Here is a 26903-nt window from a genome sequence, read left to right as displayed (position 1 = left end):
TCCCAGGACCCGCCGGCGACGACTTCCGGTTTCGCCGTCACCGGCCGACAGGCATGGGAACGCGAGTGATTGTTCGCGTTCCCAGCCTGTATATCGCCCCCTATGCTGCTATTGCGGCCAGGAGGCCGTCTGCTGGGGGCTGAGGGAAGCCCCAGGTGAGTTCATCTCATTTTTTTAGGTGACTTAAGGTTCGCTTTAAACAAAACATAAATTAGCTGGGGGGCCCATGTTGAAACAGGAGTAGCCTGGAGCTCAGGATTGGCCAGGAACCTGGTACATTCAGAAAAAAACTCATATTCTGTTTCAGAATAAAGTTTCTCAAATTTCTTAAAGGAACAGGAACCATAACAAACAGTGTCATTTTTGCTGGAAACCCCCCCCCCCCCCCCACAATGGGGATTGGTAAGGGGGCTACCATAATGTTAAGCTTGGAGGTGTAATCTCCACAGTCAGCATGCAACACATAAGCTGACGTGAAGGAGGTACACACACCAGCACAAGGAATCAGGATATCCCCAGTTTAGTGGAGGAGAGGACTGACTCCAATAGGAGATTGTGGTGCACAGAGCCGGTGCAGATCCGAACAGCCACAAACAACACTTTCGTAATAACGTCTCAGCGCAAAGTAGCGCTGAGCGCATAAACCAGGACTGAGGAGATCAGGACAGGTAGACAGAATGAACGCTTGCTTAACTAGCCACTACTTAGTGACAGCAAGCGTCCACAATAAAACAGACTGGAATGAGGTAGCCAATGCGTTTGCAGCGATGGCGTGCCTCACCAAGACAGGACAGGATAGTCAGGAAATAGCAGGATCAAGATAGATGAACGTAACACAGATAAATATACAATAAGTATGATTTCCTAGCGTATTACAATTACAGCTATCAATAAAACTATTTGTAACGTCTGACTAACATATGTATATATCGGCAATGAACCGATATATGACATAAGCAGGAACACTGACTAGCACTGGAGCAATACAGGGAACAGGATTCAGAAGGATTCGTTATCTCCTCGCGGAGATGAACGCAATCCACAAACAGGACCAGGAACAGGATACTAGCTCAGCACGGGTAATCACGATACGCACAAACTACCAAAACGTGCTGGAAGGCTGACTAACTGAACACAGGAAATAAACAGTTCGTGTACGTATATATCAGCGACACTGATGTATCAACGTAACACGAATACAAGGAAAATAACAAAATGCGCAAGTATGCGTATATATTGGCGATGAACCAATATATGACACAAGACAAGCAGAGTAACAACTTCTAGAACAAGAGCAGAACTAGGAGGACTCGCTGACCCCTTCGCAGGAGTCAGCGCAGTCCACACAGACTAGGAACGAGGTGGGGCACGAGCAGAGTAACAGACAGAATCTGAGACTATGGTAGCCCATGAGGCATTGCAGGAAGCAGTTCTTTATACTGAGGTCATCCAATGGGAGCAGACCTGCAGATTCCCACACAAGTGAATGGTAATTAATCACAGGCTGATAGCAGGAAAAGGCAGACAATGATATGCAGCCTGCAGGAAAGGGATTGCCCCTCCATTGCAGCAGACAATGTTTGTTTACACAAAAGCATATTAAACTGTCATTAACTTCAGAGCGACTGCAGATGGAATCAGCAACTAGTTTAAGTGCAAACCAAACTATGCAAGCAAATGCATGTAATGACATTAGAACTGCTTGGTTTGCAATACCACTGCAGTCAGCAGTAAACGCTGCAGAAGCGATCATAACACTTATTATTTGTACTATGCTGACTTATAGGCAAGTTCCTTTATGTAGTCAATAATAATTTAAGGCAGATATGGATAAGATATTTGACACTACATTCCTGATAATATCTATAGGCATCGCCTGGCCCCCAAAATAACAGGTGGTGCCACTATACATCTATTTGCATCTAAAACTTGCCACCTCTGCCACCATTAGAAGACTCACCATCTGCAGCCCAGCCCAGTGGCCTGCCAGCACAGATGCCAGCCCAGCAGAAAAGCCAGGCCATCCAGCCAAGCATAGAAGCCAGGCCAGCCAGCCCAGCACAGAAGCCAGGCAAGCCAGCCCAGCACAGAAGCAAGCCAGCAGAGATGACAAGTCAGCCGGCACAGCACAGAAGCAAGGTCAGCCTCTCAGAGCAGCTAGTCCAGCCAGCACAGAAGTCTAGCCAGCCCATCACAGAGACCAGGCAAGGCAGCAGCACCAAAGCCAGAACAGCCAGGCCTGTAAACCAGCCAGGCCAAGCCAGCACAGAAGCCAGCCAGCACAGAAGCTAAGCCAGGCAGCCCAACACAGAAGCGTGGACAGCCAGCCCAGCACAAAGGCCAGGCAAGGCCGCAGCACAGAAGCCAGGCTAGCCAGCCCCTTAAAGCAGACAGGACAGTCCAGCACAGAAGTCAGCAAGCACAGAAGCCAGTAAATATATATCATTTTCTTACAAGGGAGCACTAAACACCAATGATTAGGGGACATCGGGCCAGCTTTATCAAAGCATTACAGACAGTTGTTCCTTCTTAAACAGTTCTAACCAGCAGGTGGACTGTTCTGCATGATAATAAGAAACTTCTTAAATCCTAGGTAATAGCAGCAGTTTAGCATGAATTTCTAGAGCTGCACTATGTGTAAAATCATCCCTAAACTGATGCAGATTAAGGAGTGCTTAATAGCAGTACTACAGATAGTGCAGCAATGCAGGCTAGGCATGATTTGTAAAGGGATCCCCCCTCCTGCTGAATTCCTCCTCAGAGCCTGCCAGTATCAATACAGCAGATGTGTTGGTTACCTCAGCAACAGCAATTCCCTTCACACACTGCACAGTCTGAGATACCTTTCTAACTCCTCCTATTTTACAACAGTTTCAGAAGGAAACTGCACTATTTAGTGTTTTCTTAAAGTGGACCCAAACTAAAAATACAAGATTTCAGAAATAAAATCTATTTTCTAAATTATAATAATAAATAGCAGTCTTTTTTCAGCTGCATGATGACAAATATAAAATATTTTACATTTATTGGAGAAACCCCTCCCTTCCTTTCATATTGCCGGGAAATAATCCGGCAAACTGGTGGAGTAGATGGTGTCCAGCAAAGGAGGAATTGATAATGGTTGCCTCCTATATAACCCTAGTTATGCAAAGAGGAGGGCGAAAAGCATGCACTGAAATGCTCATAGGCTTGAAGGAGTGTTTATTTATATTTGTGTGTCAGAGTGGTGCAACTAAATATTTTGATTTAAAAAAAAAATGTTTGGTTTGGGTCCGCTTTAAGATGTCTGAGACAGTTCTGCACAGATTTCTAAAAACCTACCAACATTTTGTCTCAGACACTTTTGAAATTGTCCCCCATCGAGTTTAATGATGTGTGGAGAATTTTTAACCCTTAAAATTGTCCTTAAAATAAGACAATATGAGGCTCAGTAGTGTGTATGGCCTCCTTGTGCTTGTGTGACCTCCCTACAATGCCTGGGCATGCAACTGATGAGGTGACAGAAGGTCTCCTGAGGGATCTCCTCCCAAACCTGGATTAAAGCATCTACCAAATCCTGGACAGTCTGTGGTGCAATGTGGCGTTGGTGGATAGAACGAGACATGATATCCCATATATGCTCAATTGTATTCAGGTCAGGGGAATGGGCGGGCCAGTCCATAGCAGCAATGTCTTCGTCTTGCAGGAACTGCTGACTGACACTCTCCAGCCACATGAGGTCTAGCATTGTCTTGCATTAGGAGGAACCACACCAGCATATGGTCTCACAAGTGGTTTGAGGATCTTATCTCAGTACCTAATGGCAGTCAGGCTACCTCTGGTGAACACATGGAGGGATGTGCAGCCCCCCAAAGAAATGTCACCCTACACCATTACTGATCCACTGCCAAACTGGAGGATGTTGCAGACAGCAGAACATTCTCTACGGGGTCTCCAGACTCTGCAACACTCTCACCTTGCAGCGCTGGGTCCACGGTTCGAATCCCAGCCAGGTCAACACCTGCAAGGAGTTTGTATGTTCTCCCCATTTCTGTGTGGGTTTCCTCCGGGCACATCGTTCATGGTGTTGGTTGGGCTGTAAGCGCAACACCCACCTTTGGACATCAGGCCCTCATACCACCCTCATGGAGTCTGTTTCTGACCGTTTGAGCAGACATATGCACATTTGTGGCCCACTGGAGGTCATTTTAGAGGGCTTTGGCAGTTCTCCTCCTGTTCCTCCTTGCACAAAGGTGTAGGTAGCGGTCCTGCTGCTGGGTTCTTGCCCTCCAACGGCCTCCTTCATTTCTCCTGATGTACTGGCCAGTCTCCTGGTAGCGCCTCCATGCTCTAGACACTATGCTGACAGACACAGCAAACATTCTTGCCACAGCTCGCATTCATGTGCCATCCCTGATAAGCTGCACTACCTGAGCCACTTGTGTTTGTTGTAGACTCTGTCTCATGCTAGTGCTACCACTAGAGTGAAAGCACCACCAGCATTCAAAAGTGACCAAAACATCAGCCAGAACCATTCCTTTATTGAGGATGTCTTGCTAATTGCCTATAATTTCCACCTGTTGTCTATTCCATTTGCACAACAGCATGTGAAATCGATTGTCAATCAGTGTTGCTTCCTAAGTGGGCAGTTTGATTTCACAGAAGCGTGATTGACTTGGAGTTACATTGTGTTTATTTTAAGTTTTTTTTTTTTTTTGAGCTGTGTATATCAATATATCTTTATAAAATCCAAGTGCTGAGTGTTCCGTATTTTTATCCAGAGGTACCTGTTAACCTGTAAAATATTCTGTTTATAGCAGTGGCGGACATACGGCCGTGCAGGCCGTGCCGCCGCACGAGGGCCCCTGAAGTTCCGTTTTCTTCAGGGGCCCATTAAGTATTTTTTTTTTATATATTTTTTTTTTATTATTATTTTATTCCCCTGGGGGGCCCCCCGACTCCTATCCTCCCTCCCTCCCTCACCTCGGGGGGCCCCCCTCCCGATATGCGCGGCGGGAGAGCGAGCGAGCGAGCGGCAAATGCAGGAAGTCTTCAGGGCTCTCCAGGCATCCGCTAGAGGCCCAGCCGCTTAGTCTCCAATATGTCTCCAGTTGGAGACATATTGGAGACTAGCGGCTGGGCCTCTAGCGGATGCCTGGAGAGCCCTGAAGACTTCCTGCATTTGCCGCTCGCTCTCCCGCCGCGCATATCGGGAGGGGGCCCCCCGAGGTGAGGAAGGGAGGGAGGGAGGGAGGATAGGAGTCGGGCCCCCCACCCGGATAGCTACCCACCCGGCTACCTAACCACCTACCCACCCGGCTACCTACCTACCCACCCACCAGGCTTCCTACCTACCCACCCGACTACCTAACCACCCACCAGGCTTCCTACCTACCTACCCACCCAGCTACCTACCCACCCACCAGGCTTCCTACCTAACCACCCACCCAACTACCTAACCACCCACCCGGCTACCTACCCACCCACCAGGCTTCCTACCCACCCACCAGGCTTTCTACCTAACCACCCACCCAACTACCTAACCACCCACCCGGCTACCTACCCACCTACCCACCCGGCTACCTACCCACCCGGCTACCTACCTACCTACCCACCCGGCTACCTACCTAACCACCCACCCGGCTACCTACCTAACCACCCACCTGGCTACCTACCTAACCACCCACCCGGCTACCTACCGGGCTAGTTACCAACCCACCCACCAGGCTACCTACCCACCCACCCGACTACCCACCCACCCACCAGGCTACCTACCTACCTACCCACCCGGCTACCTACCTAACCACCCACCCGGCTACCTACCTAACCACCCACCCGGCTACCTACCGGGGTGGTTACCAACCCACCCACCAGGCTACCTACCCACCCAATAGGCTACCTACCTACCCACCCACCAGGCTACCTACCCACCCACCAGGCTTCCTACCTACCCACCCGGCTACCTACCTACCCACCCGGCTACCTACCCACCCACCAGGCTTCCTACCTACCCACCCGGCTACCTACCTACCCACCCACCCGGCTACCCACCCACCAGGCTTCCTACCTACCTACCCACCCGGCTACCTACCTAACCACCCACCCGGCTACCTACCGGGCTAGTTACCAACCCACCCACCAGGCTACCTACCCACCCACCCGGCTACCCACGCACCCACCAGGCTACCTACCTACCCACCCGGCTACCTACCTAACCACCCACCCGGCTACCTACCTAATCACCCACCCGGCTACCTACCTAACCACCCACCCGGCTACCTACCAGGCTAGTTACCAACCCACCCACCAGGCTACCTACCTACCCACCCACCAGGCTACCTACCTAACCACCCACCCGGCTACCTACCTACCTACCGGGCTAGTTACCCACCCACCCACCAGGCTACCTACCCACCCACCCACCAGGCTACCTACCCACCAGGCTACCTACCCACCCACCCACCAGGCTACCAACCCACCTGTAATGATCGCTGCTGCAGCAGCTATTACTGGAAGTAGTAGTGCTGCAGCTCAGGCAGTTCTGATCTATTTCCATGCAAGTTGCATAGCTTTGTCTGTCTTTCCTGATATCTCCATGTCGTCATACTTCCTGGGTTAGCTCCTCCCCCTTAACCCCTATAGGACCCATACAAAACTATAAATAAGGTCATGACCCCTAGAGCCTCATTCTCTTTTTTGTCCTCAAACACTATAGGATCCAGGGTTAAAGTAAGAGATATATTGTATGTGTATTGATGTTTTTATTTCCAGGAAAAAGCTCATTGAGCACCTTGCCCTCGCTTAAAGTCAGGTTTTTCTAATCAAATCTTTTCCTGACTATATGGGATTTTTCCTTCTAAGCTACTAAATGTGCTGCCATAAGGAGATCCTGGGATCATTGGGGCATTTCAGAGGCTAAATGCTTCTACGGATTCACTGTGTACCCTTTGGGTAAATGTGTTGGTATATGTATCTTCCCTCCGTAGTGTGGAGTGGCTGTTAGGTGGCTGTTATGTGGCGTTTGTAGGCAGTCTACCTGGCTGCAGTGTTGGCTGGTTACTTCTATCTCGGCAGCTCTCTCTGTAGTCACAGCACGGGCTGGCGTCCGGAAACGGCTTCTGCGCATGCGCGCGCATGCGCAGTCAGGTCCTGGGCTCGTTAGAGAGGCGGCGGCCATCTTTGTTAAGGGCAGCGTGCCCTCAAACCGCGGAGACGCCAGATATACGCGGCAGGAGGCGGCGTATTTAAGACAGACAGAGTCAAATGAACTCTGGCTGCAGAGGAATCCGATGCTGCTGCTGCTTGCCTCGGCGCTGGGTTTCTGAATACTGGCTGACAATTCAATCTTATTATTCTCGGACTTCGCAAGTAAGCTGTCATTTTTTTTTATCATCAGTATCTTTTGGTTTCTTTCAACAGCCAAGTTGTGTCAGAAGTTTATATATATCTATGGGGCATAAATGTATTGGTCTATTTATAGATATATAATATGCATATATATATATACATATGTATAGGTGTATAGATTTAGGTCTAGTTGATTCATTAGGGTCTTTGTCTTGTTTGTATTTTCACAGTGAATCCTGCCACTGACAATGATCCGCCTGGTCCATCAGGGTAAGGTTTTCTTAAAGGGACCTTTTTAAAAAAAAAAAAAAAAAAAAGAAACACTAATATTTAAAAGAGATTAATGGCAATTAAATTATTGCTCTTTCTCTTATAGTGCATTGGATGAGACAAGAGGACGGTCGAAGTCTAACAGACTACCCTCCAAGTCCAAGTCCAGGTCCAGGTCCAGTTCCAGATCAAAGAAACATAAGTCCAAGAAAAATAAGAGTAAATCGTCTCGCTCAAGATCAAGATCTAGATCAAGGAGACGTTCGTCTAGATCTTCACATCATAGACGACATTATCGTTATTCCAGGAGTAGATCTCCTATATACAGACAGTTGCCAGACAAAGGTCAATGTTGGGCATGTCCCAGACAGGCCATGAAAGATAAATCTGTATGCGAATCTTGCTTCAGTCAATTGGCTAAAACGCAAGAGGAAAAAACTGAAGATTTATCAGAAATTATTAGAAAGGTTGTCAGGGAGGAAGTGTCTGTTCAGGGTTCTGCTGCTTCTCTGCCAGATGATCAGGAACTGGAAGATACAGAGGATACGGAAGAAGGAGAGGCCGCTTGTCTATTTGACTTCAAACTTACAAATCCCTTTATAACAGCTGTCAAAGAAGCTCTTGAATGGACAGATACTCCGGTAGAGCAGGAGCAGAATAAACAATATTATTCCCATCTAACCAAGAAAACTAATACGTTTCCAATCATTAAGGAAATTAAAGAGTTAATCACAGAGGAATGGAAAAAAATAGAAAATAAACATCCTCAGCATAATCGTTTTACTAAGTTATACCCTCTCAAGGAAGAGGAACTTCCTTTTCTGTATAATCCTCCAACAGTTGATGCATCACTATCCAGACTGGTGAAACATGTGACCTTACCCAAGGAAGATGCAGCTATATTCAAAGATCCTCTGGAAAGAAGAGTCGACAATGACCTTAAAAAATCATATCTCTTATCAGGATCAACGTGTAGGCCTGCAATTGCTCTTACATCTGTGGCCAAGGCCATAAAAGTTTGGACAAACAACATAGAGCAAGCCATAGTAGCAGATGCAGATAAAAATGATATTATAACGGCAATGGAGGATCTAAAAATCGCTGCAGACTTTGTTGGAGAGGCATCTATGGACATACTAAGGTCATCATCTAGGAATATGCTCACATCAGTAACCGCAAAGAGAGCATTATGGCTCAAACCATGGATGGCTGACATATCTTCCAAACAGAACTGGATAAAGATTCCGTTTGATGGCACAACTCTATTCGGTTCAGAGATGGATAAGGCTATCTCGAGAGTTACAGGAGGAAGATCGGGATTGATTCCCCAAGACAGACCACCTAAGAAAAATTTCGCAAACTTCAAGAAACCTCAGAATACTCGTTATAAGGAAGCAAGATCATATAAGCCAGGTCGTCAATTTAAGAGGAATTGGAAAAGTTCACAGGCATCTTTGGCCAGGTCCATCAAATCTAACATCCAGTCCTCAGGGCAGTCGAAGCAGTCCTTTTGAAACAACGCCCACCCATTTGTTTCCAGTAGGCTCAAGACTAAGGACCTTCAGGGACATTTGGGTGGAAAGAATTCCGGACAAGTGGGTAATCTCCACCATATCCAAAGGGCACAAATGGAAATTCCATCACAGACCAAGAGACAGATTTTTACATTCTACAGTCCCAAAGAATCCCCAGAAAGCGAAAGCATTGCTAGACTACATGCAATGTTTGCAGGCTCAAAATGCAGTGACACCAGTTCCCCATCAGGAGGAAGGTCAAGGGATCTATTCACATTTATTCTTAGTGCCAAAGAAAAGCGGAGGATTACGACCTGTAATCGACCTCAAGTATCTGAACAAGATGATTGTAATACCAAGATTCAAAATGGAGTCTCTCCAATCTTGGTTGTCATGCCGAACGACCTGATGTTATCCATCGATCTGCAAGACGCATACCTCCACATACCAATTCATCAGAAATATCAAAAGTATCTAAGGTTTTGTGTAAACAACATACATCGTCAGTTCTCCGCTCTGCCGTTCGGACTTTCTACGGCTCCTCGAACTTTCACAAAGGTTCTGGTAGCAGCCATAGCACAGCTGAGATTGAGGGGGATAAGAGTCTACCACTACCTGGACGATATCTTAATCCTGGCAGATACAGAAGAGAAACTCGAGTCTCACAAAAATCAGACAATACAATTTCTAACCGACTTGGGGTGGATTATAAACTGGCAGAAGAGCCAGTTAACACCTACCAAGGAAATAGTGTACCTGGGGGCGGCATTCAACACTCGGCAGGGAACAGTGTCACTTCCGGAAGAGAAAATATGGAATTTAAAAAAAATAATAAATCAGGTTCTTCAATATCCATCTATGTCGGCCAGACAGTGTCTACAAGTCTTGGGGATGATGTCATCTACTATCCCGATGATCAAGTGGTCGAGGTGGCACATGAGACTGTTTCAGATGAACTTTCTCTCCCAATGGAACCAAACTTCCATGAACCAGAAGATAAAGATCTCAATCACATGCAGGCTTTCTCTAGTATGGTGGACAAAGACCAAGAATCTGAGCCGAGGTCACTCTTTAAGCACGTATTCTTGGATCACGATTACATCGGATGCAAGCCAGATAGGATGGGGAGCGAATTGTGGTCAGAACTGGGTTCAGGGTCGATGGCCGAAGACGGAGAGCAGAACAGTATCCAATGTGTTGGAGGTCAGAGCAGTGGTCAGGGCAGTATATGCATTTGCTCAGAAGATAAAAGGGTCTGCCCTGTGTATACAATCAGACAACCGAGCCACGGTGGCTTATATACAAAAGCAGGTGGGTACAAGGAGTGTCACATTATTGAAGGAGCTGGCACCACTGATGTCATGGGCAGAGGAGAACCTTCTAGCAATCAAGGCGGTTTACCTGCCGGGGAAAATGAACATTCAAGCGGATCTGTTGTCCAGAAGACTTTTGGACAACAACGAGTGGCAGTTGAACAGGACAGTGTTCAAGCAAATTATACAATTATGGGGACTTCCACAGGTGGATCTCTTCTCATCCCACCTCAACAATCAGTTACCTATATTCTTCTCGAGACATCAGACTCCGAATTCCAGCGGAGTGGATGCTCTGGCGATTCCATGGCAATCATCGATGGTATATGCATTCCCTCCAGTGCCACTACTACTAAGATTCTTGAAGAAACTACAGACGGAGAACGTTGTGGCAATAGTAATTGCTCCCTTCTGGCCGAAGAGGCCCTGGTTTCCCCTGCTGTCCAGCATGTCGGTATGTCCTCCAATCAGGTTACCAACCTTACCAGATCTGTTGTCACAGGAAGGTCTCTTTCACCAGAATCTGGAAACTCTTGCCCTAACGGCCTGGAAGTTGAAAGGAGGATTCTGTTAAATGCTGGATTCTCATCGGCAGTAGTAGAGACCCTTCTAAAGGCTAGAAAGACTTCAACTAACAAGTCTTATCATAGAGTATGGAAGAAATTCATTGATTTCTCTACAGACAGGGGTATAGACTTTCTTTCTCCATCCATTCCTCACATTCTGGACTTTATACAGACAGGAGTAGACCTAGGCCTAGGGGTTAGTACCCTTTAGGGGCCAGGTGTCGGCAATATCAGCACTGATAGGGAAAAGACTGTCATCAGACAGATTAATTCAACAATTCTTCCAGGCAATGTTGAAGATTAGGCCTCCTATAAAGAAAATCATGCCCTCTTGGGATCTCCCGCTAGTATTAGAATACCTGTCTTCATCAACATTCGAGCCGCTTCATGCATGCTCCATATGGAATCTAACATTGAAAGCTACTTTCCTAGTGGCGATATCTTCTGGCAGAAGAGTGTCGGAAATTCAGGCATTAGGGGTCCTGGATCCCCATCTTATTTTCTTTCCCGACAGAGTGGTCCTCAGACCAGTACTAGACTTCCTTCCTAAAGTGGTATCCGTGAAACATTTGAACCAGGAATGGACACTACCATCCTTTCCTGCAGAGGATGGCCAACCAGATGGTCACCCATTAGACATTTCAAGAGTTTTGAAACAATACATCCTTTCTACTCAGGCATTCAGGAAATCAAATCACCTATTCATCTGTCCTTCAGGCCCTAGGAAGGGAAAAGAGGTGACGGCAAGGACTATTGCCACTTGGATTGTGAGATTAATCAAAGCTGCTTATAGGGCAAAAGGGACGGTAGACATACCATGTACTTCAGCTCATTCAACAAGAAGTGTCTCAGCCTCTTGGGCAGCATCTGCTGGTGTTTCCCTCACTACAATTTGCAAGGCAGCAAATTGGTCTTCACCAAATACATTTATTAAGCATTATTGTATTGATCCTTCTGTGTTAACAACTGTGAATTTTGGTAAAAAAGTTTTGACTTCGATTTGATAAATGAGTTTTTTGCATTATACCCACCCGTCTGGTATTTAATTTGAATGCTAGTTATATCCCAGGAAGTATGACGACATGGAGATATCAGGAAAGCAGAAAATTTGTACTTACCTTGGTAATTTTCCTTTCCTGATGTAACTCCATGTCGGCATACGACCCACCCATATTGCTCTGTAAGTGTTTGAGTGCTATATACAAGAATGAGGCTCTAGGGGTCATGACCTTATTTATAGTTTTGTATGGGTCCTATAGGGGTTAAGGGGGAGGAGCTAACCCAGGAAGTATGCCGACATGGAGTTACATCAGGAAAGGAAAATTACCAAGGTAAGTACAAATTTTCTGCTTTCCCTGCTGTCAGCTTGTGACTGATTATCATTCACCTGTGTGGGAATCTGCATGTCTGCTCCCATTGGATGACCTCAGTATAAAGATCTGCTTCCTGCAGGGTTTCCTTGGGTTTTCATAGCTTCAGTGTAAGCCAGTCTTGCTGTCGCTTTAGCCCCCGATCGTGTTTCTTGTTATAAAGATACTTTGCTGGTCTTTGCATCATATATTGGTTCATTGCCAATATATATGCATACCAGCACGTTTATTATTTTCCTTGTATTTGTGTTACGTGATACATCAGTGTCGCTGATGTATACGTACACGAACTGTTTATATCCTGTGTGCAGTTAGTCAGCTTTCCAGCACGTTTTGGTAGGTTGCGCGTACCGTGACCACCCGTGCTGAGGTAGTTACCCTGCTCCTGGTTCTGTTTGTGGATTGCGTTCATCTCTGCGAAGAGATAACGAATCCTTCTGAATCCTGTTCTGTTACTGTTTGTGGATTGCGTTCATCTCTGCGAAGAGATAACGAATCCTTCTGAATCCTGTTCTGTTACCGTTTGTGGATTGCGTTCATCTCTGCGAAGAGATAGCGAATCCTTCTGAGTCCTGTTCCCTGTATTACTCTAGTCCTAGTCAGCGTTCCTGCTTATGTCATATATCGGTTCATTGCCGATATATACATATGTTAGTCAGACGTTACAAATAGTTTCATTGATAGCTGTAATTGTAATACGCTAGGAAAACACTTATTGTATATTTATCTGTGTTACGTTCATCTATCTTGATCCTGCTGTTTTCTGACTGTCCTGTCCTGTCTTTGTGAGGCACGCCATCGCCGCAGCGCATTGGCTGCCTCATTCCAGTCTGTCTGGTTTTGGACGCTTGCTGTCGCTAAGTAGCCGCTAGCTAGCAAGCGTTCATTCTGTCTACCTGTCCTGATCTCCTCAGTTCTGGTTTATGCGCTCAGCGCTACTTTGCGCTGAGACGTTATAACGAAAGCATTGTTTGTGGCTGTCAGATCTGCACCGGCTCTGTGCGCCACAATCTCCTATTGGAGTCTGTCCTTCCCTCCACTATACTAGGGATAGCCTGTTTCCTTGTGCTAGTGTGTGTACCTCCTCCACGCCAGCTCATGCGTTGCATGCTGACTGTGGAGAATACACCACCAAGCCTTACATTATGAAAAACCCCATTACCAATCCCCATTGTGGGGGGGATTCCCAGAAAGTATGACACTGTTAATTATGGTTCGTGTTCCTTTAAGAAATTTGAAGAACTTAGCTCTGAAACAGAAAATGAGTTTTTCTCTGAATGTGCCAGGTTCCTGACCAATCCTGATCTCCAAGCGACTCCTGTTTCAACCTGGGCACTCCAACTAAGTTATATTTTGTTTAAAGGGGAATTATTCCAGTGGGCATTTGATGTTCTCAATCATTCCAATTTGAAAGAGAGACCACTGGAATTTCTAGCGTTTGTGATCCATAACTGGTTGCGCATAGATCCATTGCCTTTTCCTCTTAATGAACTCCTGGCAGCAGGCCAATCAGCTGCTCCTTCAATTGCTTGCAAGAATGAGCAGCAAGCAGAAAGTGTTACTGATAATTTTCCTGCAGCTTTGAATAAATCACCAAAAACCGCAAGGTCAAAGGCAAAACGCAAACGTTCTAAGAAACGTGTCCAATCTGCAGAATCGTTATCCTTAGCGACTGAGACCTATAATGAGATTCTGCCATTAACAGATAATGAAATGCAATTGTCTTTCAGGGGAGTTAAATGGACTTATGAAACTACTAATGAACTTTCCTCCCTGGCTAGGGAAAATAAAGATTTTTGTTTAAAAGAATTATCTGAGTATGATTATGATGAGATATTACAGAGTATTGAACAAATCAACTTATTTGTGAACCAAGGGAAGTTTGCATACACTACAGTTCAACACTTGCTACAGGTATTGGAGATTCTTAAGAATAAGGAATCTGCCAATCACCTGCTAATTAACCCTATACATGTGCCTGCCACAATCATATCTGCAAACCATGATCTGCCTGTTAAGTATGCTTGGAATCCTCCATTTGAGAAAGGAGAGATGGAAGCTCTGGTCAATGAATGGAAGAATGATTCAAGTTCATTTTGTCAATTTTACAGTGCAAAAAGTGAATTGGTATTGAATGCATGCATTAAGTCTGCCTATAACCTAATAAAAACTGGTGTGTGTGAGTATGACTTTGTGGCTCCATTGATTGATGTGTGGGAACTGATTTTGGATGATTTTTTTGTGACTCCGAATTCGCAAATTTGGCGTTCTGACCCGCCTGCTTCAGCACCTTTGGCTGATTCAGCAGGTGATTCGGAGCTCTTTTTGTGTGAAATTGAAGTTCCTGCAATTCCACCCTGTACCATGGATAACTCAGTGTTACTTCCCAGTAAAACAGAAGCCACTGATACATTCTTAACCTTGCCCTGCGCAAATTTCTCAGCAGAGAATCCAGAGGTCCTGCTGACTTCCGAGTCCAGCCTAGCCAGTACTCATGACTCTTTGTTTAGTGAAACAGACACCAGAAAAATCTTGCCTGTCTCTGCAAACACTTCTGCAGAAATTACCTGTGTTAATAAAGTTCAACTCCTGTCTGATCCAGCAGATGCGCAAACATTGTGTCTTGATCTTCCTGTTCCTACACCTCGCTCTAGTTTCGTGAATAGCTCAGAGCATCTGCTATGTGAACCTGAAAACGCAGAATTATTACCTTGTTCAGAAAATTTTCCAATAAATTTGCCCTGTACCATGAATTGTGCAGTAGATCTCTCCAATGAAACTCAGGTCACAGAATCATTATGCTGTCCAGCAGGTGCTTCCATGGTTTTGCCCTGCAATATGGACTGTTCAGTGATCCTGTCCAGTGAAGCTGTGGTCGCAGAGTCTTATGCTTCACCCAGTATTTTGGATACTTTAAACCCTCTAGCAGAGGAGGCTGAAGCACTGCTTACCTCAGTTGGTGTTGCAGTAATATTCACTTGTCTAGCAGCTGTTTTGGAATTACAGTCTGCTCTAATAAAACTTGATGAATTTCTGCCCAGCAAAGCAGAAGCCATTGAAATATTGTCCTCGTCAGCAAGTGTGTCAGATACCTTGCCCTGTACACAGTCTGATTTAACCAATGTTGTTGAGTCCCTCTCCAGTGTTGTAACAGCCGAGGAACTCCAGCCCTGTCCTCTGAATGTTTCAGAAGTCTTGCCCTGTAACATGGATAATTCTGATTCTCTGGTCAAAATAATAGAAATCTCAGAATTTCAGTCCGGTCTGATGAGTGTTCCTGAAACCCAGCCCTGTATCCTGAAAGATTCTAGTTCTCTGGCCGCTGTGGCAGAGGTTCCAGAGTCCCCTTCCTGTCCAGGGAATTCCTCAGTTTTGCCTAGTCCAGTGGGGGCTGCTGCAATACTGACTTGTTCTGCAGCGCCTCATGAGCTCCAATCCAGTGTATTAAATGAGTCTCTGTCCAGTCCAGAGGTAGTTGTGGAGTCCCTATCTGGTTCAGTGCATACATCAGAAGATTTGTCCTGTTTTGTTGGTGCCCCTGAATCTGATTTGTTACTGACTTTGCTGGAATCAGCGACATCTAAGTCTGATCCAGCATTCTCGTGTAAAAGTCCAGTGGTTGCGAAGTTTAGTCATGATGATTTTTTTTTGGCCAGTCCTGGTTTTGGTCCTGTCTTGGCTGACCCTGAGGCTCACAGTTCCTTGACATGCCCAGAGGTTTCTCTTGTGCCGGTGTGCCCAGATGTTCTTTGTGTGCCAGAATGCCCAAGTGTGTCTAAGGTGTTAGCGTGCTCTGATGCTTCCTTGGTGGGAACACGTTCTGATGTTGCCAGTCTGCCTGCATGCCCAGAGATGGTTCTGGTCCCTGAAAGCCCTGATATTGAGGTTTGTCCTTGTGGCCCTGACTCGGGAATTGCCCTAGGTTCCATAGGGGTTCTTGATAGTTCTCCATGTGAGCCTAAGGGGCGTTCTGACCTATGGGGATCTCTTTGGAGCTTCAAGGTGTTCTGGGAGGTCTCTGAGAAAGCCTGTCCTGGTACCTTGGACTGGTTCAACAGTGGGTTTTGTGTTGGTAAAGACAGTACCGGTGGGCATTGCAAAGGCTTTGGCGTTTCTGAACGGTTCCTGGAAGGCGGTGGGTATCGCTCAGGGAATTTCGGAGGGCTTTCTTCTGGAAATCATGGTTCTGATGGGTGTCACACTGGGGCTTGTGGTACTGATGGGCGTGGTTCTGTAGGTTCTGGTTCTGATGGGTCCAGTCTTGTGGGGACTGATTCTGGAATTCGGTCTTGCCGGGCTGTCCCAGTCATCATGAATTATCAGTCAGACTGTTTTGTTGGGAATTTCGGTTTTGAAAAGCGTCTGGAATCCGCTTTTAAAGGCGGGGGTACTGTAATGATCGCTGCTGCAGCAGCTATTACTGGAAGTAGTAGTGCTGCAGCTCAGGCAGTTCTGATCTATTTCCATGCAAGTTGCATAGCTTTGTCTGTCTTTCCCTGCTGTCAGCTTGTGACTGATTATCATTCACCTGTGTGGGAATCTGCATGTCTGCTCCCATTGGATGACCTCAGTATAAAGATCTGCTTCCTGCAGGGTTTCCTTGGGTTTTCATAGCTTCAGTGTAAGCCAGTCTTGCTGTCGCTTTAGCCCCCGATCGTGTTTCTTGTTATAAAGATACTTTGCTGGTCTTTGCATCATATATTGGTTCATTGCCAATATATATGCATACCAGCACGTTTATTATTTTCCTTGTATTTGTGTTACGTGATACATCAGTGTCGCTGATGTATACGTACACGAACTGTTTATATCCTGTGTGCAGTTAGTCAGCTTTCCAGCACGTTTTGGTAGGTTGCGCGTACCGTGACCACCCGTGCTGAGGTAGTTACCCTGCTCCTGGTTCTGTTTGTGGATTGCGTTCATCTCTGCGAAGAGATAACGAATCCTTCTGAATCCTGTTCTGTTACTGTTTGTGGATTGCGTTCATCTCTGCGAAGAGATAACGAATCCTTCTGAATCCTGTTCTGTTACTGTTTGTGGATTGCGTTCATCTCTGCGAAGAGATAACGAATCCTTCTGAATCCTGTTCTGTTACCGTTTGTGGATTGCGTTCATCTCTGCGAAGAGATAGCGAATCCTTCTGAGTCCTGTTCCCTGTATTACTCTAGTCCTAGTCAGCGTTCCTGCTTATGTCATATATCGGTTCATTGCCGATATATACATATGTTAGTCAGACGTTACAAATAGTTTCATTGATAGCTGTAATTGTAATACGCTAGGAAAACATACTTATTGTATATTTATCTGTGTTACGTTCATCTATCTTGATCCTGCTGTTTTCTGACTGTGCTGTCCTGTCTTTGTGAGGCACGCCATCGCCGCAGCGCATTGGCTGCCTCATTCCAGTCTGTCTGGTTTTGGACGCTTGCTGTCGCTAAGTAGCCGCTAGCTAGCAAGCGTTCATTCTGTCTACCTGTCCTGATCTCCTCAGTTCTGGTTTATGCGCTCAGCGCTACTTTGCGCTGAGACGTTATAACGAAAGCATTGTTTGTGGCTGTCAGATCTGCACCGGCTCTGTGCGCCACAATCTCCTATTGGAGTCTGTCCTTCCCTCCACTATACTAGGGATAGCCTGTTTCCTTGTGCTAGTGTGTGTACCTCCTCCACGCCAGCTCATGCGTTGCATGCTGACTGTGGAGAATACACCACCAAGCCTTACACCACCCACCCACTCACCCACCCACCAGGCTACCTATCCACCCAACCACCCATGGGAGCTGCGCGCCGGATGGAGGTTGGGACAGGAGGTCTGCTGCTGCAGGTGAGTAAATGTTTTTGTTTTATTTATATTAGCAGGTGTATGTTCTGGGCAGGTCTGCCACATGATTGCATGTATTTTCTTCGCAAATCTGCCGACATGATTGCATGTATTTTCTGGGCATATCTGCCGACATGATTGCACGTATTTTCTGGGCATATCTGCCGACTTGTTTGCACGTATTTTCTGGGCATATCTGCCTACTTGATTGCATGTATTTTCTGGGCATATCTGCCGACTTGTTTGCACGTATTTTCTGGGCATATCTGCCGACTTGATTGCACGTATTTTCTGGGCATATCTGCCGACTTGATTGCACGTATTTTCTGGGCATATCTGCCGACATGATTGCACGTATTTTCTGGGCATATCTGCCGACATGATTGCACGTATTTTCTGGGAATATCTGCCGACATGATTGCACGTATTTTCTGGGCATATATGTGTATTTTCTTGAGAAAACCTGCACAATTATGTGAATTTTCTGGGGAAAGGGTCACCAAAACTTGGGCCCACTGTCTTTGCGTTGCACTTTTCAAGGGAACCTGAGGTGAGAATAATATTGAGGCTGCCATATTTCTCTCCTTTTAAGCAATACCAGTTGCCTGGCTGCCGTGCTGGTCCTCTGCCTCTTATTCTTTCAACCATAGACCCTGAACAAGCATGCAGCAGGTCAGGGGTTTCTGACAATATTGTCAGAACTGAGAAGATTAGCTGCATGCTTGTTGCTGGTGTAATTCAGTTTATTACTACAGCCAAATAGATCAGCAGGGCCGCCAGGCAACTAGTATTGTTTAAAAGGAAATAAACCCTCACCCCGGGTTCGCTTTAAGTTACAGTTAGCTCCGCCCTCATCCGGTCATTGCCACGCCCATTTTTTTGCCGCAGCGCTATGCGCCGCAGGTTCTATCCACTATTTTTTGCCGGTTTTGCAGGTTGTAGCCACGCCCATATTTTGCAACGCATATTTTGCGACGCAGGTCATAGGGGGCCCACAATTACAATTTTGCACAGGGGCCCACTGCTGGCTGTGTCCGCCACTGGTTTATAGTAAGACTATGAATCAACTACTTATTATTTGTACTATGCTGACTTATAGGCAAGTTCCTTTATGTAGTCAATAATAATTTAAGGCAGATATGGATAAGATATTTGACGCTACATTCCTGATAATATCTATAGGCATCACCTGGCCCCCAAAATAACAGGTGGTGCCACTATACATCTATTTGCATCTAAAACTTGCCACCTCTGCCACCATTAGAAGACTCACCATCTGCAGCCCAGCCCAGTGGCCTGCCAGCACAGATGCCAGCCCAGCAGAAAAGCCAGGCCATCCAGCCAAGCATAGAAGCCAGGCCAGCCAGCCCAGCACAGAAGCAAGCCAGCAGAGATGACAAGTCAGCCGGCACAGCACAGAAGCAAGGCCAGCCTCTCAGAGCAGCTAGTCCAGCCAGCACAGAAGTCTAGCCAGCCCATCACAGAGACCAGGCAAGGCAGCAGCACCAAAGCCAGAACAGCCAGGCCTGTAAACCAGCCAGGCCAAGCCAGCACAGAAGCCAGCCAGCACAGAAGCTAAGCCAGGCAGCCCAACACAGAAGTGAGGACAGCCAGCCCAGCACAAAGGCCAGGCAAGGCCGCAGCACAGAAGCCAGGCTAGCCAGCCCCTTAAAGCAGACAGGACAGTCCAGCACAGAAGCCAGCAAGCACAGAAGCCAGTAAATATATATCATTTTCTTACAAGGGAGCACTAAACACCAATGATTAGGGGACATTGGGCCAGCTTTATCAAAACATTACAGACAGTTGTTCCTTCTTAAACAGTTCTAACCAGCAGGTGGACTGTTCTGCATGATAATAAGACACTTTTTAAATCCTAGGTAATAGCAGCAGTTTAGCATGAATTTCTAGAGCTGCACTATGTGTAAAATCATCCCTAAACTGATGCAGATTAAGGAGTGCTTAATAGCAGTACTACAGATAGTGCAGCAATGCAGGCTAGGCATGATTTGTAAAGGGACCCTCCCTCCTGCTGAATTCCTCCTCAGAGCCTGCCAGTATCAATACAGCAGATGTGTTGGTTACCTCAGCAACAGCAATTCCCTTCACACACTGCACAGTCTGAGATACCTTTCTAACTCCTCCTATTTTACAACAGTTTCAGAAGGAAACTGCACTATTTAGTGTTTTCTTAAAGTGGACCCAAACTAAAAATACAAGATTTCAGAAATAAAATCTATTTTCTAAATTATAATAATAAATAGCAGCCTTTTTTCAGCTGCATGATGACAAATATAAAATATTTTACATTTATTGGAGAAACCCCTCCCTTCCTTTCATATTGCCGGGAAATAATCTGGCAAACTGGTGGAGTAGATGGTGTCCAGCAAAGGAGGAATTGATAATGGTTGCCTCCTATATAACCCTAGTTATGCAAAGAGGAGGGCGAAAAGCATGCACTGAAATGCTCATAGGCTTGAAGGAGTGTTTATTTATATTTGTGTGTCAGAGTGGTGCAACTAAATATTTTGATTTAAAAAAAAATGTTTGGTTTGGGTCCGCTTTAAGATGTCTGAGACAGTTCTGCACAGATTTCTAAAAACCTACCAACATTTTGTCTCAGACACTTTTGAAATTGTCCCCCATCGAGTTTAATGATGTGTGGAGAATTTTTCACCCACCACTTAATTATGTGTGTGGGAGGGGAAGGGGTATTCTGACTAATTATATTATTTTGGGGTGAGGACACATTGCTTAATAATATATGGCTCTTCTTAATTGTGTTGGTTTTTATTTGTGGGGAGAGGGGGGGAGCTGCTTAATAATGTGTGAGGGAACCCTTCTTGTTTATATATTAGGGGATACAGTCTATATTTGGCGTGAGGGGACGCTGCCTAGTTAGGTTTACGGAACACTCTGCCTATTTATGTGAAATGCTTCTTATTTATTATTTTTTGGTGGAGTCATGCTGCCTGATTATGGATTTTGTGGGGAGGAAGTTCTGCTTAATTATAATCAAAGAAGTCAATTGTAAAAAGTGGGGAGGCTTTGGGTAGCTCATGAACCAGCCAAGGGGATAATTGTATTAAGTTATTAGCTTTTTGAGGACCACTTCCCAGTTCAAGAAGTGGGTTGGAATCTTTATCACTTTCTATAAATTAGCACAGGCTGCTTGAAATCTTTGTTCAAGCAAACTCACCTGCTCATGCTGACAGAGGTGAGATGGAACTCAGCTCAACAGCAACACTTTTTACACAAAGCTTACACCTAAATTATTTAGGACTTCAAAAGTCAGTAGGTCACTCCTGAAACCAATTCTCCACTTTGCAGCAGCCAACAGAGTGAGCAAGAACTGGTGTTATGAGATCATGTTCACGTTGGCTGTGTAACATTCTGGCTCTTATGTTTTATATACAATATTTTTCAGAATAGCGAAGGAATCCAGTTTACTTTTTCTCCAAGTTTTCTCCTCGGTGATATTTTCACTTCGCATTACAATGTTTTTTAAGCCACCAGCAAGAAAGAAAATATTCAGAAAACTTTGAACAATACATTATCACCTACTTTTTTGGTACTTTTTCAGGTTGAGAGCGCTGAAAGGTTATTTTAACCATTTCAGCCCACGGGTTGTTTTCACCTTATGGAAGAGAGGAATTTTCACATTTCAGCGCTTCTCCCATTCATTCCCCAATAACTCTATCACTACTTATCACAACAAAATGGTCTATACCTTGTTTTTTCACCACCAATTAGGCTTTCTTTGGGTGGTACATTATTATGCTAAGAATTATTTTATTCTAAATGCATTTTAATGGGAATAATAAGAAAAAATTTTAAAACAAAAATCATTTTTTCTCGGCCATTATAGTTTTAAAATAAAACGTTCTACTGTGGATAAAAGCCATGCATTCTATTTGCCCATTTGTCCCAGTTATTGCAACTTTTAAATTATATCCCTAGCACAATGTATGGTGACAATATTTTATTTGGAAATAAAGGTGAATTTTTTTCAGTTTTACATCCATCAGTAATCACATGCCCATAATTTAATAATAATATACTCTCTTGACATACATATTAAAAAAATTGTTGGTCCCTAATGTATAATTAGGTGTAATTTTTCTATTTGGCCACAAGATGTCCTTGTGCATTATTTCCTATAAGTGTACAATAGGTACGCTTAGTAGGAAGTAATGCGTAGCTGTGTTACTCGGAAGTGACGTCTCATTGATGTCTGTGATCACGGTGGCCTAGAGGGGAGATGAATGAATGCGAACAAAGTTCCCATTCATTAATCTAAAGATTGACGGCAGGAGCGATGGAAACAAGCAAGCAGAAGGGAGGGAGTGTGGCGGCACCATTTAAGAATGATCACTGTTTTTGAACAAAAACAGTGATCATTCTCGGCGGACATACTTCTCTCCCCTGCCACCAACCCCCCATTGCCGGGACCATTGCGATCACGGGCTTCTATCCATACAATCCTGCATAAAGCCCCACAGACTGCACAGACATGAGCCTCGGGTTCCTGCTGCTGCAGCAGCACCTGCCGCGGACGTGAGGATCACGTCTGGGCGGCAGTAATGGTTAAACAGAAGATGAAAATGATCTCCTAGGAGAAAACTTAGGAAAACAATAAAATGGATTGCAGCTTTATATTGACAAGGGCCCATATGAAAGGCCTCAGGACTTAGCCAAGGCCATAAGTAATCTGCAGGTGGAGTTTGCTTTTGCTCTCTAGTTACTGCAAACACATTTTTCACTAATTTTCTTATTTCTTTTTCTATATTTCCAACAAAGTGAGAGCTAGAAAATTATGACAAGATGGTCAGTGCAGTATTTGTCAATCAATGTATCAAACCGATGTTTGGCTGGACATACACTATACAATCTAAGCTGTTCATTGTTACCACTTTCATGTCGCATAAAGGTGGCAATTAATTGTACAATTCCAGAACGATCAGCCATATGATTGATCGTATTGGATACCGTTAATGGTACCAATTGATCATTCTATCGATCATTCAGTTGATCCGAATTTCTGAATGATTATTTTCAGCTCATCAGATAGGTCATCATTTTCCTCTCTCCATTGGTGAGCCAGAATGATTGCTTCCAATCAATCGCAACTATCAAATTAGATGGTACATTTTCAGGAAATTGGATCATTAATGGGCACCTTAAGAGCTTGTCAAAACAATATTTTCTGTTCTGAGTTCTGAAGCCAGTAGAACATATACCTGATCTCCCAGAATGCTGTGGAAGAAGAATTATGCATAGCAAAACAGCCTAGGCTAAATATCACTGGGAGGGTGGGGCTACATACCAATATACAGCAATGTATAGCTATAGGAAGCACTTCTGATGCTGAAAGCAGGGAAATTACCATAAAAGTGGTTATCCTGAAAACAATTAGGTACTGAATTCAATTATATGTCACTACATTGCCTCTTTAAATCATGTAACAAGTTTTGTTAGATTTTTTTTTCTTTTTTCAATTTATTTTTGATTTGCTTACCTGAAAAACCTTTGCCAAGTTGTCAAACAAGGCTTGGCCGGCACTGACTTTATGTTTGACTCCTCTGATTGTTCCGTTTTTACTCAGTATATTCACTCGCTTTGTTCCGAATCCCCTGTCCTTTGTGGCTCTTGCCAGAACTAGCAAATCATCCGGTTCATTTTCACTTTCATCACACTCCGAACCCAAAAATCCATTGTGAAGGCCATCGGTCTCACTGGGTATGCTGAGCTGGTCGGTCTCTGAGCTGCTGGCACATTCAGAATCCACAGAATCCCCATCCGTGTAGACCTCTTTCAACACTCGACCGCTGTGGGACGATGCTATCCTGAAGCGGACTTTCCTTTGCTGCCTATCTCCTTCGGACTTTATGTCCATGTTGAGCAAGTCTCCATCCATGGCTGGTATCAAAGCTGCTTACATTGTCCAGGTCCAGAGTGTCACCTTGTCTGATGGGCCGCTACACTCACAACAAGGCAAACACTGCAGCTTGTGACAGCAGAACCCATAAGGAAACACAGTCTGCTCAGGAAAGGTCTAGCCTACTCTGAAACTGCAATAAATAATGGATTCCTGTGTGCTATGGTTACCCTTAAGCTAAAACCTGTAAATTAATATGGCCAATTAATTATGCATGAACGCCTGTGTACTTTCACAGTAGATAGGGTAAGGAGAAGCGAGCAGCACTCAGGAATAACTTGACAATCTACAGGAAACTCCACAGCAGGATAAATAACTGGACATGCTGCCAAAAAATAATCCACTTTTTTGTTTTCTGCAGTCAAGGCAGACCTTCCCTAAATGAGTATCCTGTCACTTATCCCTGCGTTTTTCTGTCATTTTTTGCAAGTTTTTTAGCATTTGCAACTCTGTGTTTTGCGATTTTTCCCATCTAAGGGCCTGAGCCCACTAACACATTTGTTTGTGCTTTTCAGTTGCACATCAATGTTAGTGTTGATCGAACATCCAGATATTCGGGTTCGGTTCAGTTCGGCCGAACATGGTCCAGATATTCGGCATATTTGTGCCGAATCCCGAACATAATAACAATAATAATGATATTTATATAGCGCTTTTCTCCCTGGGGACTCAAAGCGCTGTGACCCTGGAAGTCAATGGGGACCCGAATAGGATAGAAATAGAAACTTCTGCAAAATGGCTTGAAAATAGTGTGGGGGGGGGGGGGGTGCAAATGAGATCCTGAAAAGCTGTCGTAGTACTACCAATGGGATCGGCAACGCTAACCCAATACACAGGATGGAAGAGGAGGTACAGGAGGAGAAGGCCATGCTTTGTGACACAACCCAGGCCTTGACTGAAGACAAAATGCATGCGTAAGGCAATGCATTTTGTCGCCATGCAGTTATAAATGTAATAGAAATGAGATATTCCTGAAAATGGGACCGGCAACGCTAACCCAGCACACAGGATGGAAGAGGAGGTACAGGAGAGCAAGGCCACACTTTGAGACACAAGCCAGGCCTGGCATGAGGACAAAATGAATGCGTAAAGCAATGCATTTTGTCGCCATGCAGTGATAAATGTAATAGAAATGAGATATTCCTGAAAATGGCACGCTAACCCAGAACAGATGTTCATGGTGCTTGGTGGGGGGGTGTTGCAAAGTCATTTCCAATCCACGATTTATTCATTTTAATTTGTGTCAGACGGGCTGCATTTGCTGTAAAGAGGAGGATACGCCTATCTGTAATGATGCCTCCGGCCACACTGAAACAACGTTCGGACATAACGCTGGCTGCAGGGCAAACCAGCACCTCTATTGCGTACATTGCCAGTTCGTGCCAGGTGTCTAGCTTAGAGACCCAATAGTTAAAGGGGACTGATGGATTGTTGAACACGGTTACGCCATCTGACATGTAGTCCTTGACCATCCTCTGCAGGCGATCGGTGTTGGAGGTGGAACTGCGTGATTGCTGTTCTGTGGGCTGCTGCCTGGGTGTCAGAAAACGTTGCCACACCTTGGATACTGCCGATACCATTCCCTTGTGGGCACTAGCTGCAGCTTGTGTTCTTTGCTCCCCTCCTAGTCCTGGGTTTGCGGAAGTCAGTCTGTCGGCGTGGCTAGAGGAGGATGCAAATCTCCTCACTAATTTCTCCACAAGGGCCTTGAGGAATTCTTCCATTTTGACCTGTCTGACACTTTCTTCAATCAGTGTTGGAACATTTTCTTTGTACCGTGGATCCAGAAGGGTATAAACCTAGTAATCCACATCGGCCAGAATTCAGACAATGCGCTGGTCGCGTTCAATGCAGCCTAGCATGAACTGAGCCATGTGTGCCAGAGTCCCAACAGGTTGCTCATCATGTTCTGTGCTTGATTGTTGTGATGCACCATCACCAGCATCACACCCACCTCGTCTTCTTCTACTGTCCATTCCCGCTGAATTGTGGAAGTCAAACGTGCACGGCCATGTCCCTCGGCAGTGGAGGCATCTAAGTCCTGCTCCAAGTCCAGCTGTTCCTCGTCCTCTTCTTCATCATACAAGGGACCAGCGGTTCCTGAGGCAGATTGCCTGATGTGTGTATCATCACGCTGATCGTTGTCCTCTCTCAATTCCTCCACTTCCATCCTGATTGCGTCTTCCTTGATCTGCAACATTGATTTCTTCAGTAAACACAGCAGTGGTATTGTAATGCTGACTAAAGAGTTATCACCGCTCACAAGCTATGTGGATTGCTCAACATTTTGGAGGACTTTGCAGAGGTCCAACATGGTGGCCCATTCAGATCCACAGAAGATTGGCAGCTGACTGGATAAGCCTCGGTACTGCTCCATCACGTACTGGACTACTGCTCTCTTCTGCTCGCAAAGGCGTGCTAGCAATTCCACCGCGTGGGGACATCAGACACCAAGCGACAGCTGGGTAGGCTGAATCGCTGCTGCAACTTGATGAGTGCGCCCGAAGCGGTACTGGACTTTCGGAAATGTTTTGCCACTCGTCGCACCTTCAGCAGAAGATCCGCCACACCTGGGTATGTCCTCAGGAACCGCTGAACAACTAGGTTCAGAATGTGGGCCAGGCAAGGGATGTGTCTCAGCTTTGCCAACTTTAACGCGCAAATGAGATTGCTCCCATTATCACACACAACCATGTTCCAGGACCAGCGGTGCCAGCCACAACTGGGTCTCTTCCTTGATTCCCTTCCAAATTTCTGCACCTGTGTGCTGCTTATCTCCAAGGCAGAT

General features: G+C 45.4%; 1 protein-coding gene across 1 annotated transcript in view; it reads right to left on the bottom strand.

The window, feature by feature from the left end:
• The window catches only part of GRXCR1 (glutaredoxin and cysteine rich domain containing 1), a 107264-nt gene extending 83119 nt beyond the window's left edge, over positions 1-24145 (bottom strand). Inside the window, exons 1-2 of the mRNA XM_068268230.1 lie at positions 23696-24145; positions 21377-21379 (exon numbers count right to left, since the gene is read on the bottom strand). Coding sequence (XP_068124331.1) covers positions 21377-21379; positions 23696-24094 — 402 coding nt within the window. The 5' untranslated portion in view covers positions 24095-24145. The remainder of the gene's footprint in view (positions 1-21376; positions 21380-23695) is intronic.
• Positions 24146-26903: the final 2758 nt, after the last annotated feature.

Source organism: Hyperolius riggenbachi, chromosome 1 (genome assembly GCF_040937935.1).
Source record: "Hyperolius riggenbachi isolate aHypRig1 chromosome 1, aHypRig1.pri, whole genome shotgun sequence".
NCBI classification, from domain to species: domain Eukaryota; kingdom Metazoa; phylum Chordata; class Amphibia; order Anura; family Hyperoliidae; genus Hyperolius; species Hyperolius riggenbachi.
This window is presented reverse-complemented; position numbering and strand designations above follow the sequence as displayed.